Source organism: Oenanthe melanoleuca, chromosome 8 (genome assembly GCF_029582105.1).
Source record: "Oenanthe melanoleuca isolate GR-GAL-2019-014 chromosome 8, OMel1.0, whole genome shotgun sequence".
NCBI classification, from domain to species: domain Eukaryota; kingdom Metazoa; phylum Chordata; class Aves; order Passeriformes; family Muscicapidae; genus Oenanthe; species Oenanthe melanoleuca.
The window spans coordinates 11,173,015-11,189,374 of NC_079342.1; the positions used below are offsets into that span (position 1 = coordinate 11,173,015).

General features: G+C 36.4%; 1 protein-coding gene across 2 annotated transcripts in view; it reads right to left on the bottom strand.

The window, feature by feature from the left end:
• Positions 1–16,360, bottom strand: part of RPAP2 (RNA polymerase II associated protein 2) — a 35,608-nt gene that overhangs the window by 8,635 nt on the left and 10,613 nt on the right. For both annotated transcript variants that reach the window (XR_008841097.1, XM_056497924.1), the window contains exon 11: positions 10,484–10,552. Coding sequence is in view for 1 of the 2 variants with exons in the window: in XM_056497924.1 (XP_056353899.1) it covers positions 10,484–10,552 (69 nt within the window). In the remaining variant the exon portion in view is untranslated. The remainder of the gene's footprint in view (positions 1–10,483; positions 10,553–16,360) is intronic.

The window sequence follows — 16,360 nt, forward strand, 5'->3', positions numbered from 1 at the left end:
AAATATGTCTGAAAATTCATAATGTGTTCAAAGAACTCATGGTGACATATCATCAAATGGTGTGACAATTCATTACAGCCATTTGTATCAGATCTGTACATTACATACTTGCATAACATGCCTTAGAATGTACACTCTACAGACAAATAACTGCAAAAAATTTAAAATGCCTCAAAAATTAGCTAAACTAATCTGAAACTTTCAGTTCACATAACCCATTGTATTTTGCACAACATAATTAATTATATAATACAACTCTGCTCATAAAGTAACTGGCATTTCTTACTATTCCCATATTCAGCACCTCATGATTGACCAATAGCTCCAATTTCTATTCACTTTAGAATCTGGAAGCCTATTTGGAAGCTTTCTACAACTATTTCAACATTGCAATTTCTCACTACTGGGTTTTCTGACACAGGATCATCCTACAATGTTCCCTCTGAACAAGTGTCTTGACCTTATGTCTGCACATACAGAATAGAGTCAGTTCCCTCAGCAGTTGTCTAGGAAAGGAACTACACATTTCAGAACATTCAGCAGGTGGAAAATCACATCACATGGCCTGCAAGCATTTGCTAATATTATGCTGATCCTGTAACACAAAGCACTTGGCTTCATCAGGTACTCTGCAATTGCTGTTTTTAACCCAGGCTTAGCCTGTCCAATGAGAAAGATGACAGCCAATACTCTTTTATTTTTCTGTTAACAATGGGAGTGACAAAAATTCCGGGACTCCTTTAAAGCCACAATAATAATATGGAATGGTTTTACTTGCCTCTTGCTATAGTGATATTTAAGAACTCTATTTTCAAAAATTTAGTAATTTTTAAATGATTACCAAGAGTGCTATCGGCACAAATACCATATAGATCTGCCAAAGAACAATTACTTGGGCAATTATATATGCAAAACAGCACTTCCAGATTTCTTTAACAGTGGATTAGAAAGACTTCGAGCCATACAAGACAACTAAGGAAGTACCGAACCCAGTTCAATAATATCTATAGTTTCTTATCCAGAGTTGTCTTCTACAAAGTTGAGCAAATCAGACTTCGTTTCACTATTTTGTACAACAGATATGACTACAGGATGATTTTCTAAAAACAAGTGGAGCATGGTACACATGTCTACATTACCATATTCCAAAAGATGACTACAACACTAGTTCAGATAAAAAGCATTAGAACGTCTACAATACTGTGTGCCATTTAAAGCCCTTGCATTCATGCAGGGATTTGTCCCACAAATTTTTTATTTAGCTTATCAGCATAACGCCATGAACCCAGAAGAAATCACTATCAGCTGTTTCGTCCTAACAAATCTAAGTTTCTTATGTACACATTTCAAGGACAGGCTTTGTTTAAAGAGCTCCATTTATTTGAAGCTTGTTTCCTGCTAACCAGCTGACAGATCAAAGGTACTTCTCAGTTTGATAATTTATTCCCATTTCCCCCTCTTCTCTAACTTAGTCAAAATTTTAAATCTAGTACATTAAAAATTTAATTTAAAATTGATCCTCTCATCCTTTTCAGTCTTCTTTTCCTTTTCATGTTCCACAGGGTGTTGCTGTGACACCTCTCAAATACTGGAAAATCTATGCCACTGAAGTATCTGGATTACCCAGCTACATGAAATTAAGCACAGGTGTAAATCTTGGATTAAAGAATGCTAAAATGTAAACTTTTGAGAACCTGAACCTCTTAAGTACTTTGTAAAATACATACCTTTGTGTGAATTATTGCACACATACAGTGGAACAATTTCATATCTAAAAGATGCCTTTATATCCAAAGCTGATACATTTTATGGATTAAACGTTCTTATCTATCTATCTATATCTCTCCATTTTTGCACTTCATTATTCCACATATGGATAGTCCTATCAATTCATTACCTTAGTGGTATATAAGAAAAAAAAAACCACAGAAAAGAATAAAATATACTGACTTGCAGTAAGTCAAAACAGCTACAATGCAATTTACGCTTAGGTAAATAATGTCAATACTTGACTTTATAAACTCTCACCTGTTCTCAGTTACTAGGGAAACAATGATCATAAAATTGATCACAGTTTAGTTTCACAACTTTTTAACATTGCAACTTGATTACAGTCCAGTATACAGATCAAGCACCTGGAATAATGCAGCTGAGTAAAGAGACATGCTAGGAATAGCCTTGCTTACACTGTGTCCAAATATTTTTTTTATTCAGAAGTTAAACGTAACAACCTCAACACTTTTCTACTTACCTTTCCCAGTTTTGAAAAAAATACCAGTGTGGTTTTGGACCTCTCAAAATGAGGTTCTTAGAAATCCCCAAAAGTTATGGATTCTTAAGCATCTTTTCCCAGAAATAACAACACACAGTAGGTTTGAAAAACAAACAAACCAAAAAACCCCAAACCCTTTTCCTGCTTATTTCCTAATCTACTACTGGCTTGATGATCTCCAGTAAATCACTTTTCTACCCTTAATCTCAATCTTACTAGCTCTACAGCAGAAGAGCGCTATTAACACTGATTTATGAAAGTACACTGAACTAAACACATGCCTAAAACCAGCAGAATACGTGATGAGGTTTGGAACACATATGAAGAGCCACACAAATCTCAACTATAACTTTTTAAAAACCCAAGTACTTCACCTCAGAAATACTGAGTTTTATGATTAATTAATTAGATCTATTCAATGTCTTATTAAGATGTTCAGATGGACAGAGGGTGGAAAAGAGAAATGTGCAGTTCTGTGGAACATAGGGTATAAGTGTAGTATACATCAAAATGAAATGTGCTGGCATCCCAAGCCTCTTAACAACCAAGGATCTATACTTTTTGCACTGATGTTGGTTTTGCACGTACAGTATGCAATTACACACATACACTTTGCAGTCTCTGCAATAAGCTTCCACATGCTGGTTGGTTGTGTTTTCTACCAGCCAAGTAGAGCACACTTTTCCTGGTGGGGAGGAATGGGAAGTGAACATGTATTGCTACAGACATGATTGTTTTAGATTCTTTTTTATTGTGCCAGGCAAAATTTTATGAAGATATGATTATGTTTACTTACACAACATTCTGGTTAATTGATGGGTTGAAGTCTTCTTATCCCGAGTATTTATTTTAATTATGCACATGTAAAAAGAGCCACCTGCTCTGATGCTAAATCCACTGGCTTGGATTGTCTGCGAATTCTGAGAGCTTTATCATAGCCCACTGTCTAGAGAAACAGTTTATAAATCATCTTTGGGTGATATGCATTTCCTTCCTTCCTTCCTTCCAAAATAAGCTGTATTTTTCTGTTTTCATAAATACGAATGGAAAATATTTCAGAAAAGACTGTATACTTTTGCCTTCACTGTTAACATCTCACTTCAGGTCAGAACTTAATTGCCAGGCTGGATGAGTGCCACTGGGTATCACAATGTTTTTGTATCTCAAGAAGTAATGTGAAAAGTACAAACTGCCTTTTCATTTGATTCCTACAGTATCAGGACACAAAACCAAGTCTCCATCAGTACATTGCTCACTATAAATTATCACATAAAAATAATTAGGCTCCTCTCTAAGTTAATCTTCTCCTCTCTCCTCGAGATTTTCACGCATCTGAGTAATTTTTTGTTTATTCCTGATCACTGTGGATTACTATAGCGCCACTAATATTCTCCAATATAGAATTATTGATATGAAAAATTAAATGCATCTATTTCCCCCAACTGACATAGACAGTTGGGTCTTCAGATAGGTCTGTGAAGTACTGTTAATCCAAGCAAATTGTAATAGCTCAGTCATTCAAATAAGTTTATTTTCTAAGACATAATTCAATCACAAAGCAGCATTTTCAGGGCTTTCATGGTTTTTAATCACCTTAAGAATTCTTCTTCCTTAAAAACCATTATACACTTCACAAAAAAAAATATTATCTATCATGTCAAGCCTGACATTTTCAACAGCAATATGACAAAGGAAATTAGAATCTCTGGAATGAAATATTGCCTTTCTAGACACCCTTACTGTTTAGTGTTGTAAGGTTTTACATTCCAAAATCTGCATCAATCACCATAAGAGAGGAATGATAAGATCTTCAAACAATACTGCTCTTTCACATGGATTTTTTAACAATGTTTTTCTGTTATAGTGGCTCCAGAAGAGTTATGGAATACAGTACTTCTAATTTAGGCACAATTTATTTCAGTGCTAAAGAAGAACAGGACTCACCATTCAGCCTGCTAGAGGCACCATTATGAGTACCTGCATGGAACCAAATACATTAATTCAGAGTCCATGTAAAAACTCTGCTGGTACAAAATATCTGGGGATCACACTATACTAACTATGCTAGGATTTCCAGTGATGTGCATCTCTACTTTTTTTTTTTTGGTTGTTTCAGAAACAAGCCAAATTAACTTTTTTTTAAGGATTTTTGTCTTACAATGAAGTTTCCTGTTAGTCAAAACCACTATTTTATGTCATATCTCCACTAAAGTAGGCTGTTCTTTACAAAGTTAACTAAGATAAAATTAAAACTCTGAATATAAAAGATTCAAGTGTGTGCCAGTCATGTTTTTCTTTTAACAGATGGGTAGTGTTTCATGATAAAAAAATGTTTGCATTGAACATATTAAGATTAATTATTAATGAGGAAGCAAGTATATTTTCATAGGGCTATAGTTGCAGGATTCAGTTGAAACATGAACATTTCAGTTTGCTCAGTGGATGAAGTTAAAATACATTTAGTTTAAAACTAAGTTTGGGGAAGCTGTTAACGTGAATTACTAATGCCTTGGTTGCAGCATTAGTTCAGAGCTGTCTATATTACTGCTACTGTACAGCTTTTTATATGCAAACTATTCTATGCCACATTACTACTTATGACATGACTTCCAATAAACAAAGCACTGATTATGGAAGAAGGAAAAACATGACATTACAAAAATCTTCCAAATGCATACCTTTTAAAGAAACATCAATTTAAAACAGTTCTCTCTCTGGGCAGTTTTTCCATCTGCTTGATCATAGTTGTGGCATAAAGTTCAGTGGGACGTGAACTCCACTGACCAAGTCAGCCCCCCAATGAGTCAACATGCTGAAGCAACCTTCTGAAATCTAGTATGCTGTGTCAGATCTTGAAACATGAGCAACAGCTCACTCACACAAAAGGACAATATGAAGTGTCAGAAGTAAGTACTTTCCCTACTACCGTATTCTTAATTCACAAGTATATTTGGAATATAAAGCTGCCAACAGACTGAAGCAGATCACATAAAAGTATTAATAGATTGTAACAAAAAGATTTGTCAGAACACCACCACGAGGGACAATTTATAGCTGGTGATTCACTTTGTACACTAGCTCTGCTGGTTGTGCATGGTGTCAGTCTGAATGCCCACACACAGAGCTGCTGAGAACATGCAGATTTTTATCTCTTGGAGGGATTTCCAAGACACTTGGCAGGCAGCCATGCCCCTGCTCTTCCCTTGCACTGGGCAGCAGAGCTGGCAGGTGCAGAGATGACAGCTTTCTGAGCCAACCCTCCTAAATCCATGCAGCAGGAGTCCAGGACACAGCGTGTGCTACGGCTCCGCTCCTGCTGATGAAGCCAAGCACCAACACTGTAAAGAGGAACGAATTATCCTGGACTCAGAGAGGGTGTGCTGGGCATATATGAAAGTTACACAGCACATCCAAATGTCCCATTTAGGTTACCCTTCAGAATACCAGCATGGAAAAGACTGCAGCTGTATGGGCTGCAATGAAATTCACAGTGTCACTTCCTGCGTAACATCACTGCAGCAACAGTGGGTGTTTTTGTTCTAAGAGAAACACTTTCCTGGAAACTGTTAAAGTTTCTTCTATTTTCTCCCTTATGAAAGAGGAAGATATTTAATTAATTTTAAAGTTGGCACTGACTAATATCCCAATTAACAACACTGAAATCCCTCATGGTATGTACTGTGTTCTGTGTTTCCTAAATAATACTGGCACACGCCAGAAGGAACTAATATAATAACTGATCATATGCCCACAATATGCCAAATAAGCAGCTTCAAGTTTGCTTAGAATTAATGATAGTAAGCAAGCCTAATAGAAAAAACTGCTTAAAAGACTTGAGAACTGCTTAATAAAAAATCTGTTTGAATTCACATTTACCAAACAACAACCTAAAATTAAGAGAAAAAAGGAAGCAGATATTTTTTAATGCATTAAGACAAAGTTGCTTTTTCCCTACTTCACACAATAATATAACTCTATAGCAGATAAACACAACACTATAACCACATTCAAATGCTTTTTGGATTCTTGGTCCTGCAAGCTCTGTTTCAAAATAGAAAATGTTTCTAGATTAATGATAAATTATTTTTCTCAGCTGAAACCTGGAACCAAACTTCCATCATCAGACATGCTAAATAAAATATCATCCAGCTGACTTGTATGTGGTTTCTGTAGGAAAAAGAGTCACTCTGCAAGTCTGATTCATATCCTATATGTATTTGTACATTAGATTAATACATTTCAAACATTCACAGACTTTCATATAAGAACACAGTAGTGATATCAGAAACATCTAAATTCCTCTTAAAATGATTTAGAAATGTCAGTGCTGAGCAATAGATGTGCTCTCGTGTGCAGAGGAGTAAAAACACATACTTGAACCCAAGATTCTCCAGTTCCTGAACTGTTATCTCCAAGAGAGTAAACCTCTAGAGTACATTTCCACATGACACATTTATCTAAAGTGGCTGCACACATATAATGACGGCTTTTGTTTAGTGATCATGGTCATTTTGAGTTTGTTTAAATACTGCAGCCAAATGCTTATAAACTAATCCCAGAACATTTTGAAATGCTTCAAAGCTTTTAGCAGGGGAACCTCTTGCATAGGCTTTGTAGATGAAGCTGACCACAGTTCACTGGAACCAGCGAGCTCAGATAAGTAAGATGAAAGCAGACATTTCCTGAAAATATCTTGAAAGCTTTCCATTAGTCTGTGCCAGGGGTATACACTAAAAACAGAAAGTGCCCGTGCTTGTACAGCAACCAATCTTCCTACTGCTTTCTCCATTCTTTCTTGAACTACTGTATTTATATCTATTTATCTGCTTCATTTGGTATATTGCAAAGTTCTTTGGCAGAAAAAGATGCAACTTCTGCATTCTAATTTATAATACATGATAAAGCAGCTATTACTAGAACAAAATTCTATTTAACACGCTAAACAACGTAACAGGAAGAAACCAAAATCCACCAATGCCAAAATTACTACAGATTACAAATAAATAAGAAATTTGATGTACAGATAATTTTTAATAGTCATCTACTCTACAACAGGCACGAATACCACTGTTTGAACATAAATCTCTGGCCGTCAAAGTGTGCTCTAACAAGGTCAATTCAGCATTGCTGAATGCACTATATTCATAGGAGTGCCTCAGGCTAGATTTTCAATAAAGGCAGAGACTGGCTGTGTTCATATTTTATACAATAATTTGATTGAATAAATCCAACTGTTCACCAGGAACATGAAATACTCCACTGTTGAAATCTCCAACATTTTATACTTTGAGACATGCTGCACTGTCCAGCTCCAGGCTCTTTATTTCAATAAATGAGAAGCCCAGGTTTCTTTAGTAGTCAGTAGATTCAAGGGCACCTAAGTACTTTCAACAGCTTTTCAAGGACCTGCAGACTATAAAGTGTGCCTAAGGTCTAATTTAAGCTCCAAAATTAGGTATTAATGATATCCATTATGGTGTGTCCTACAAAGAGTTAATATGCACATTCACACAAAGAGAGGAGACCATGATCATACCATCATACACTGGAATGTAATACAGCAGTAATGCTAACAGTTGCTCTGTCCAGTACCTTATCACAAAAAGGGTTGGGACACTCTGAAAGTGCACTGTGAAGTTAAGCACACCAAGCCTCAGCACACACTAGCCATATATGTTTGAGAAGGAAGTGGTGAGCCACAACATTGATGCACAAAATAGAGTGCAAGCAAAGTCCAACAGTTGCTACTTGAAACAAAACAACTTAGCACCCTTTAATACAAAACAAAAAATACTTGAAGTCTTAGATTTTTTTTGAGGTTTACTTGGAACCCATGCTCACTCTGCCTTCTGCAATCCCTGTACCCTGCGACACCTATAGTATAGTCTCGCACCCACCTGGGAAGGGGAAGCATTATCCTCTACCAGGGTGTTGCTTATGCAGCTTTACTGGTTAGTGTTGGCAGTAAAATAGTCGTCCTATGTCTGAAACCAGGTCAAGACCTGTGAATAAATGTTCAAGTGTGACTGAAACTACTAACGACCCACTCTGACTCAGGCCCACACAACTCTGTGATCTAAGTACTAGATGTTCTACAATGTGCATAATGTCTCAGTACAACTAAGGGAGAGGACTTAAATAAGGTGTAATTCTTTTTATGAGAATTATTAGCAATATATGACAAGTTCCTTGGCAGATCACAGGACATGAGAAAGGGTCTGAGTGAGGACCTGTGAGGAGTTGACCAGCTCCTCAGCAGCCTTTCCCTGCAGTCTTGGCCTCCACTAAATACTCAAGCTTGATTAGAATTTCCAGATAATTAAGTGTTCTACTTTAATCTTTCTGGAGATAATGCAACATGCATCATCTTATTAGAGGAATCATAATTCCTCTAAATCCTTCTTAATTCCTCATTCTATTCCACCTACATTCTTCTACATTCTGTGCTAAGAGGCAGCTGAGAGTTGTTAAAAATCTCAAGTTCATGAGCTTGCAAGAACCTTACAATAAATAGAAATCAGCAGAGGTTTTATTTATTATTTCACTAATACTACAAATAATATCTACTCTTTCTGTGGTCAAATATAATTAATTTCTTTAGGGATGGACCTTTAGTAAGCAAAGGTAAAAACAGACTTGGTTCTCTGCTTATACTGACTGCTACCAGGACTGCCTGCTACTTGTACAACATTTTAAAGCAGCTGTAAAACAATCATTCCTTATGTAAACATTTACAGCTCATCATATACAGAGACCGGCTACATATTTTAACTTCTGATCAAAAAGAGACACCATTTCCTTAACTGTACAGAAACTACTTGAAAAATTCATAAGATCTGTTTCACAAATTACCAATTCAACCATAAGAATATATAGTAAAAATGACAAAAGATTTGTTCTTATAGTTGATAAAAAATTTATGCCAAGGCATTCAAGTAAAGTTACTTTCTGTGTTCTGATTTAATGAATCATTTGAGCGCTATCTGGCTGGGTGACACAGATGTAAGGCTCGCTGAAGCCTGCTCTAATGCCTGCTGGTACTGTCTTCCTTGGGACAGCAGAGCCAGAACAATGTGTCAGACTGAAGTAATATCAAGGAAAGTAAGTGCAGTGCTGGGCATGCCATGAGGCTGGTCCACAATACTTCCTGACCTGTGAATGTCTGTAAGTACCTCTCTGTCCTACAGGCTCCATTGACCCAGGAAGCCCAAAAGCAGCAGCAGCAGCACAGTAATGAACAGACTCTGGAATGAAGGTTTTTGCAATCTCGTAATTCAAGCTCAAGGCATACAAAGATTGGTTGATGGTTTAAGCTTAATGGAAGGCAGAGCCTGACACTGAAACCACCAGTGATTTCTTAAACATTTAACGCTAGTTCACCTTTTAATATAAATTTGAGTCTGTTTAACACACTGCTAAGTTTGTGTCTTTAACTTCAGAAATGTACAGGAATTTGCAAAATACAAACAAGGAACTCCATGCATGTGGATACAGCTTTTATAGATCATGCTTCTGTGTAGAATTTACTGAAAGACGTAATACAATCAGGCTTCCCATGAGGGAAATCACTGAAAAGAATTTAATTATACAGTAAGTAAAACTAAGCTTAGGAGGACTGTAGGCACTGTAGTATTGTAACCTTAACCAACAAAACTAATCCTCATAAATACTGGGTTCCAGTATTTAGGAGAAATACTCCTGCTAAAAGAGACTTCCCCTCTATAAGAATGCTTACATCTATTTAGAAGCACACATATCTTTACAGAAATTTAAGTTTAATTATAAAAGTGAAGCCTTTTAAGAAATTAGAAGCAAAATGAGAAATGAAAAGCCTAACTGTTATGCCAAAGAAATAATACAACATACATGCCATTTTGTCCTAATGCCAGAGAGGGAAAGAATGTATGTCAGCAGCAAATGGAAAAGGGTGAATTTTGCTCCCACTTTATCCTGCAAGGCCTCTTTAAAATCCCCTAAAGCTTAGCTTTTCATTTTTTAGCATAAATTTGTCCAATGATAACATTTGATGCAAGGGGGAAAATTCTGTTTTGTCAAGAAAATTTTGTTCATATGAATGAAAGAAATACTTTTGTTGATTCCACAGTTAGTTTCATGAAATCTTTCTTTTCTTTTACCTGAAAATTACATCTTGTTCCAATTGGATAATAAGACAGTTGCACACAAGAATATTTGACATTTAAGGGTACTTACACAGATAACAAAACAATAGCAATGAGAGTCCATTCAGGCATTTTGTGAATAATATTTCTGTTTGTTAACCTGAAAAATAATTTTTAAAAAATCAGTACATTTCAGAGTAAAAGTAAGCAGATTTTAACAGCTAAATTTTAATTCTAACATTAATACACTGAGTTATAAAGAAGAAATAACAGCTGTATCTGAGGAATTCACCAGGTCCCAAGCTTCATCCTCTAATGGAGGAACTGCAGTATTTCCAATGTCCCCTTTTTCTACATGAAAGTGGGATAGGGAAGACTGAACAGAAGCTATTTCTTTTAAATTGCCCACAAATAGTTCTGGCTGCTGTGAGGGCCAGCTCTCACTCATACCCACTGGGAAATTCTACAGAACTGCACATGAGTTTCTGAAAAGCTGGACCTTCTTACACTTAGTTTTTCCCTCCTGTTAGCTTCAGATCCAGGTTTGCTGTAAAAGCTGATGTGGACACAGACTGAATTTTGTAAGGTGGCAGTGACAATCCTCTGATGATTCTTGTTATTAAAATGGAAATCCAAAATTCCAACTTATGCAATGGGAACCAGAGCAAATATAAGAGCCATATAAATATAAATGAGGTGTGAATAAAGAACGACATGGATGCTCAAATAAAGTGATGCTGCACTGAAAACCAGCTGACCCCTTTGGCTGAACTGCTTTAAAAACTAGATCCGCCTTAAGTCAAGTACTAATCCATGTTAGAACAATTCATCTGTGAATTGCTGTCTCAATTTAGGCATGACCCTTGGTGTTCAAAACAAGCAATTTCATGGAAAAGTCACAGACAAAAATGAAGCTGTGGCTACGCAGGCACCCAAAAGAGCCAGCATAATTAATTGTAATCAGAAAGATGGTACCATCCAACAGATACACTGAGGGGCAAGTACCACCCTATGTTTGCTACCTTCTTGCTTTCAGTTTCCCTTCCATGACCTTGGACAAATTCAGATCCAGAATGAAGATACCCTGTCACTCATACCCACTCCTACAGGCACTGGTGAAGATATTTCATGTTCAGCAAGCTCCTCTCTGGCAACAAATTCAAATCCAGGGTTTTTTTCCTCAATAAGATTACTTTTTTTAAAAAAAACAATTACTTTAGGCAAGTATATTGTTACCCAAAACAAACAAACAAGCTAAAATTTGAGAAAGCAGAAGTATTTGTGCTTGTCATTGTTAAAATTCAAATTCTAGTACGTAATTCCCCAAAATTATATTCAAAATATATTAAAAATGTAGTTATCAGTAAGATCTTTTATAGTATTTGTTTGCATTTCTCTATTTCAGAAAGATACTAAAAATTAATAAAATAATCCCATTTTTCTCCTAAAATCTCCAAGTCTTCAAACCAGAATAAGATATTGAAGCAATAATTCCCCAAGCAGCATCTCAACAATTTGAGTTTTGTTCAATTATGAAAGGAAAAGCAACGTTTTGAACTACATACATAGGAATTGTTACATCAAACCAGAACCAACAGTTCTGGCAAATACTGATTATATCTGTTATTAAAAGGTTCATTTTAGCAATTATTATTTGAAATAGCTAATGGATTCAGCTGGCAACAAAGTTTGTACCTAGTAAACTGTTACATTTTCCTGGCTACAGAGTAAGAGACAAAACAAAGGCTGAACATCTTGACTCAACACTGATGACAGTGATAAACACTACCAAGAAATGCCTGATGGAATCATCTTGACAGGCAATTCATATGTAACATTCCAGTTAATCTGTTATGATGAGACACAATGAAAGAGACAGCTCCAAGCCACCTGGGGAAACTCAGTCAAATAGAGAAAGTAGCTTTATTTCAATGCTTTACAAGGAGTTGTTATTGATTAGAGCACAGGAAGGTGTCATTCTTGTACACAAAGCGAGAGATGCAGTTATTTGTGTCAATTAACTCTTATCCAATGTTAGTATTGATTGGCAAGATCTGAACACTAGTCATTGCCATCAATATTTCTGAAGGAGGTAGTCAAAAGACACAGATAACCAGCAGGACACAGCAGTATGGATCTGCTGATGTACCATAGTCACTGCAATGGCTGAACAGTCAGGCTTCTGCAACTGAGTAACCTCTCAGTACAACACCTGTCCTAAAACACTTGTACAGCTGGAAAAAAAAACATTTCAGAGAGATCAGAGTAAAGCAAGCAACCTACAGGTGTGAAGCCTTAAATAATAAGGAGCAGTGGAAGGGCAGTCACTTTCAAACAAGCTGTGTCAACACCAAGGCCTCTGAAGAGCAAAGCTTTCAAAAAACAGGGAACTGCAGGGCCTCTGTAAAAATGGTTCATTAATTCTTTGTCATGCCTCTAGCCAAAACTGTTAGTTCAGAACAATCCATGAAAGAGGTCACTAGATTTCTGTCCTAAAAATATAACGTGGAAATGTTAAAACTGTACAAAACTTTGTGTGTGTGAATTGAGTTTTGCAGTAAAATCTTTCCTGTTAAAGAGATTAACCAAATTCTCCCTCACCTACCTAGAGAAAGAAAACAATATGCAACTTCCCAAAATGGAACGTGCCCACTTTCTTGGCCCGTGTAGGGCGGGATATGCAAGCTAGGAAAGTTGGATGATCCCAAATAGCTGTGTGGGTTGCTTAGTGCTGGTTTGTGGGTCTTGTGGTTCACTCCAGCAAGACATGCTGCAGCCACCCAGCAGGAGCCACGTGGTTTTCACACTCTGTCAGGGGACCTGACTGAGCACATGGATCCAAGAGGCAGAAGCTTCCAGGATAAAGGACTAAAAAGTAAGATGCATAAAAATTCCATTTCAAATGACATCCTGATAACTGATTAGTGCCCAGCCTGCAAAGCAAGGGAATTCCAGTAGGGAAATTGTAGGAATCCAGAGTAAATGAAAACACTAAACCTAGCATCTTTGCAAACACAGCAGACTTTCCTTCCTACATTCAGATTCCCAGGTATGGGCATATCTAACTGCAGTTCAAGAAACTGCCCATTCTGTAAATCAGGAAACTGACTTAATGGGATTAGGATACAAAGTCATGACTTTAGGAAACCTCAGCTACCTGTATTTTTTCAAAAACTTGCACTAAGATGAGTGAAGTTTAACTAATCCAGGGCAGCACAGGCAAATACTGAAGCATATATTGTTTTTCTTTAGGTTTCTACTAGACAAATTTAACCATAAAAGACAACTTTTCTACCTCCTGGAAAACAGCAATGTATTTACATAATGTAATATAATTTAGTCTGATGTCAAACAGCAAAAATAAGTCACTATTTAACTTTAGGCTTCCTTTGAGAGAAGCCTAATTACTTGAGAAAAAGTCATTAACATCCTGATACGCCTCTATTTCTACACAGAACTTTGTCTACAACCAAGTACTACTGATTGACTTCAAACCCAGAACTTAAAATTCCACTTAACAAGGGAAGTAGGTAAAATAGGTATAAATAAGTGCCAGATAACATATATTCATGATACATACTTAAAAGCTAAAAGACTGTCTTGGACACATGATAAAACCAAGATGTAACAAGAAGTCTTGAATACATCTCACATCTGACTCATTGGTAGAGTTCAATGTCAATGATAAGATCTATAATGGGAATTTAAATACTCGTAACCATAAAATACAGATGGAATTCTATTTTCGAAATGAAGTATTATGCCTTAAAAAAACTCAACCACATATTCAAAATAATTTATCCTCAGTTTATATATAAGAAGCTAATTTTCTCTTGATCTTTTAACAAAGTGCCTTTACACACTCTGGAGAATTATTTGACATCTCAGTTTTCCTAACAAAAGCTTACAGGCACTGAGGGACTTTGTTTGGGAAGAGCTCTAACCATTCTAAAATGTCTCTTGAGATCTCTCTAGTGTGCTTCTTAGCAGTGGTGATTGAATAAAATGCTGCCCAAAGGAGGCTGAACTGCAAGTGTTCCTTTAAAAGCCAATGGAGCTGAAAATCGTTGTTGCTTAGTTCACCACATGCTGTTTTACCCTTCTTCAGCTAAGCTCTACTACAGCCATGTATTTTATCTACTACCCTCTTTGGCAAGCTCTTCAGCCTGAAATATCTTCAGTACAAAAAGCAGGAAAGAGCACGAGCATTTATCAGTGCTCCTCCATCATCATTAAACATTTGAACTTCATTACCTAAGAAAGTAACACCTGAATTTCTATACCCTGTAAATACAAATACCTTTTAATATTTATCCCAAGTCTCCCTGCCAAGGCATTCAAACCGAAACTTAAGAGACTACTAATATTAAATACACTTAAACCTACATACCAAACTGGAGATTCAAGTCTGTGTCATCATCTTAATATCCATGAGCTAGCTCTTGTGTACCAACAGACCCTTCCACATCAGTAATGCAAGACAGAAAAAGGGCCCAAAGGTTTTTATTGCTTCCTTACTTCCTGTATTTTTGTATTATTTTGCTATCAGTGACAACAAAACTCCAGTTATTCTGAGATATATATTAGATAATTATATTTTAAAACTCTTGTATAGCACCCACATTTGTCTTTAATGATTCCCACCCAGAATCCTTAATTTCTAAGCAACTGATCTGGAATCTCCAAAGTAAGAGAACCCCTACCATTACCTTCAAATTACTTCCTAACAAAAAAAGGCACAAAAATCAACTTACAAAGTGTTATCTAAGATCAAAACTAAGATTAGGGGAAACCTTTAAATTATGATTAATTACGGCTATATGAACCAGGTATCTGGTTAAAGTCCAAATAAAATTGATTTAGTTCTATTCTGTAAACCCGAAGTATCTTAATACACACATACACCGGTGTTTTAGAAGACTATTTTGGCTTCAGGTCTTATTTGCTATAAACCACTGAAAACTTTATATTCATGCCCCATTCTCTTTGAATACCAAAAATTATTTAAAATAGAAGCTCTGTTTTTGAGAACCTCTGGGCCTTCTTAGATACTCAATCATAAAAAGTAGTTTGAAAGACACCAAATGTAGTTTCTCCACGTTTATCAATCCATAAGCTAAAGTGACTATTAAACATTTAAACTGCAGAACAATGAAACTGTTTTAAGACACAAAGATCTTACTCAAACAATAGGTGTCTATGCATTATATGCAAAAATATTTTCACTGGTTTCAGTGGTGTAGTTAAAATAAAAGGTGAATTAGAACTTAAAAGACTACAATCAGAGAACCAAATTCAAATAGTGTCAATGTTTTTAAAGAGATACCAGAAAGGAAGAGAGAATCTTCCACAGTAAGAAATCTTGCAGAGACATCTGTGTTTTAGTGGCATCCCTCAGACATGGGGTAAAACATAAGGAATCAGGTAGACCTGTGTTTCTGTTCACCAAACCCTAGATTCCTCATGGCAAATGCTACATGAATAAGTTTTGGAAAATTTACATGTAAATCTCAAGCTGAGGATGTGGGAGGGATGTTTCAAGAGGGACAAGGCACACACAGTTGGCAACTGCTGTTGCTTTTTTCTGACAATACTTGAGGATGCAGGATACAATCTAGGTCCAGGTTATGAGAGTTGTCTCCCAAAGAAAACCTTAAAATGTTCAGATAAGTTTTGTTTTCCCTCCTTTATCTCACCGTTTCCATCCATATACTGTCTTTAGTCCTACTGACTGAAGCAGAAGCTTCACCTGTGGTAATGAAAGTGCCCACTAGACCTACTTCCCTTTGAAATCAGAAACAAGACAGATCTGACTGAATGACTCTAGGAGTTAGTGGCAAAAATTATTAACCAGATTAAAACCATTTAGCCCAGCTGCATGGAGTCAGAGCAAAAGAAAGGGACAGATCTCAGAAACTCACGCTTAATAGGAGGTGACGAGGTAGCAGAACCTTTAAAAGACTCACCA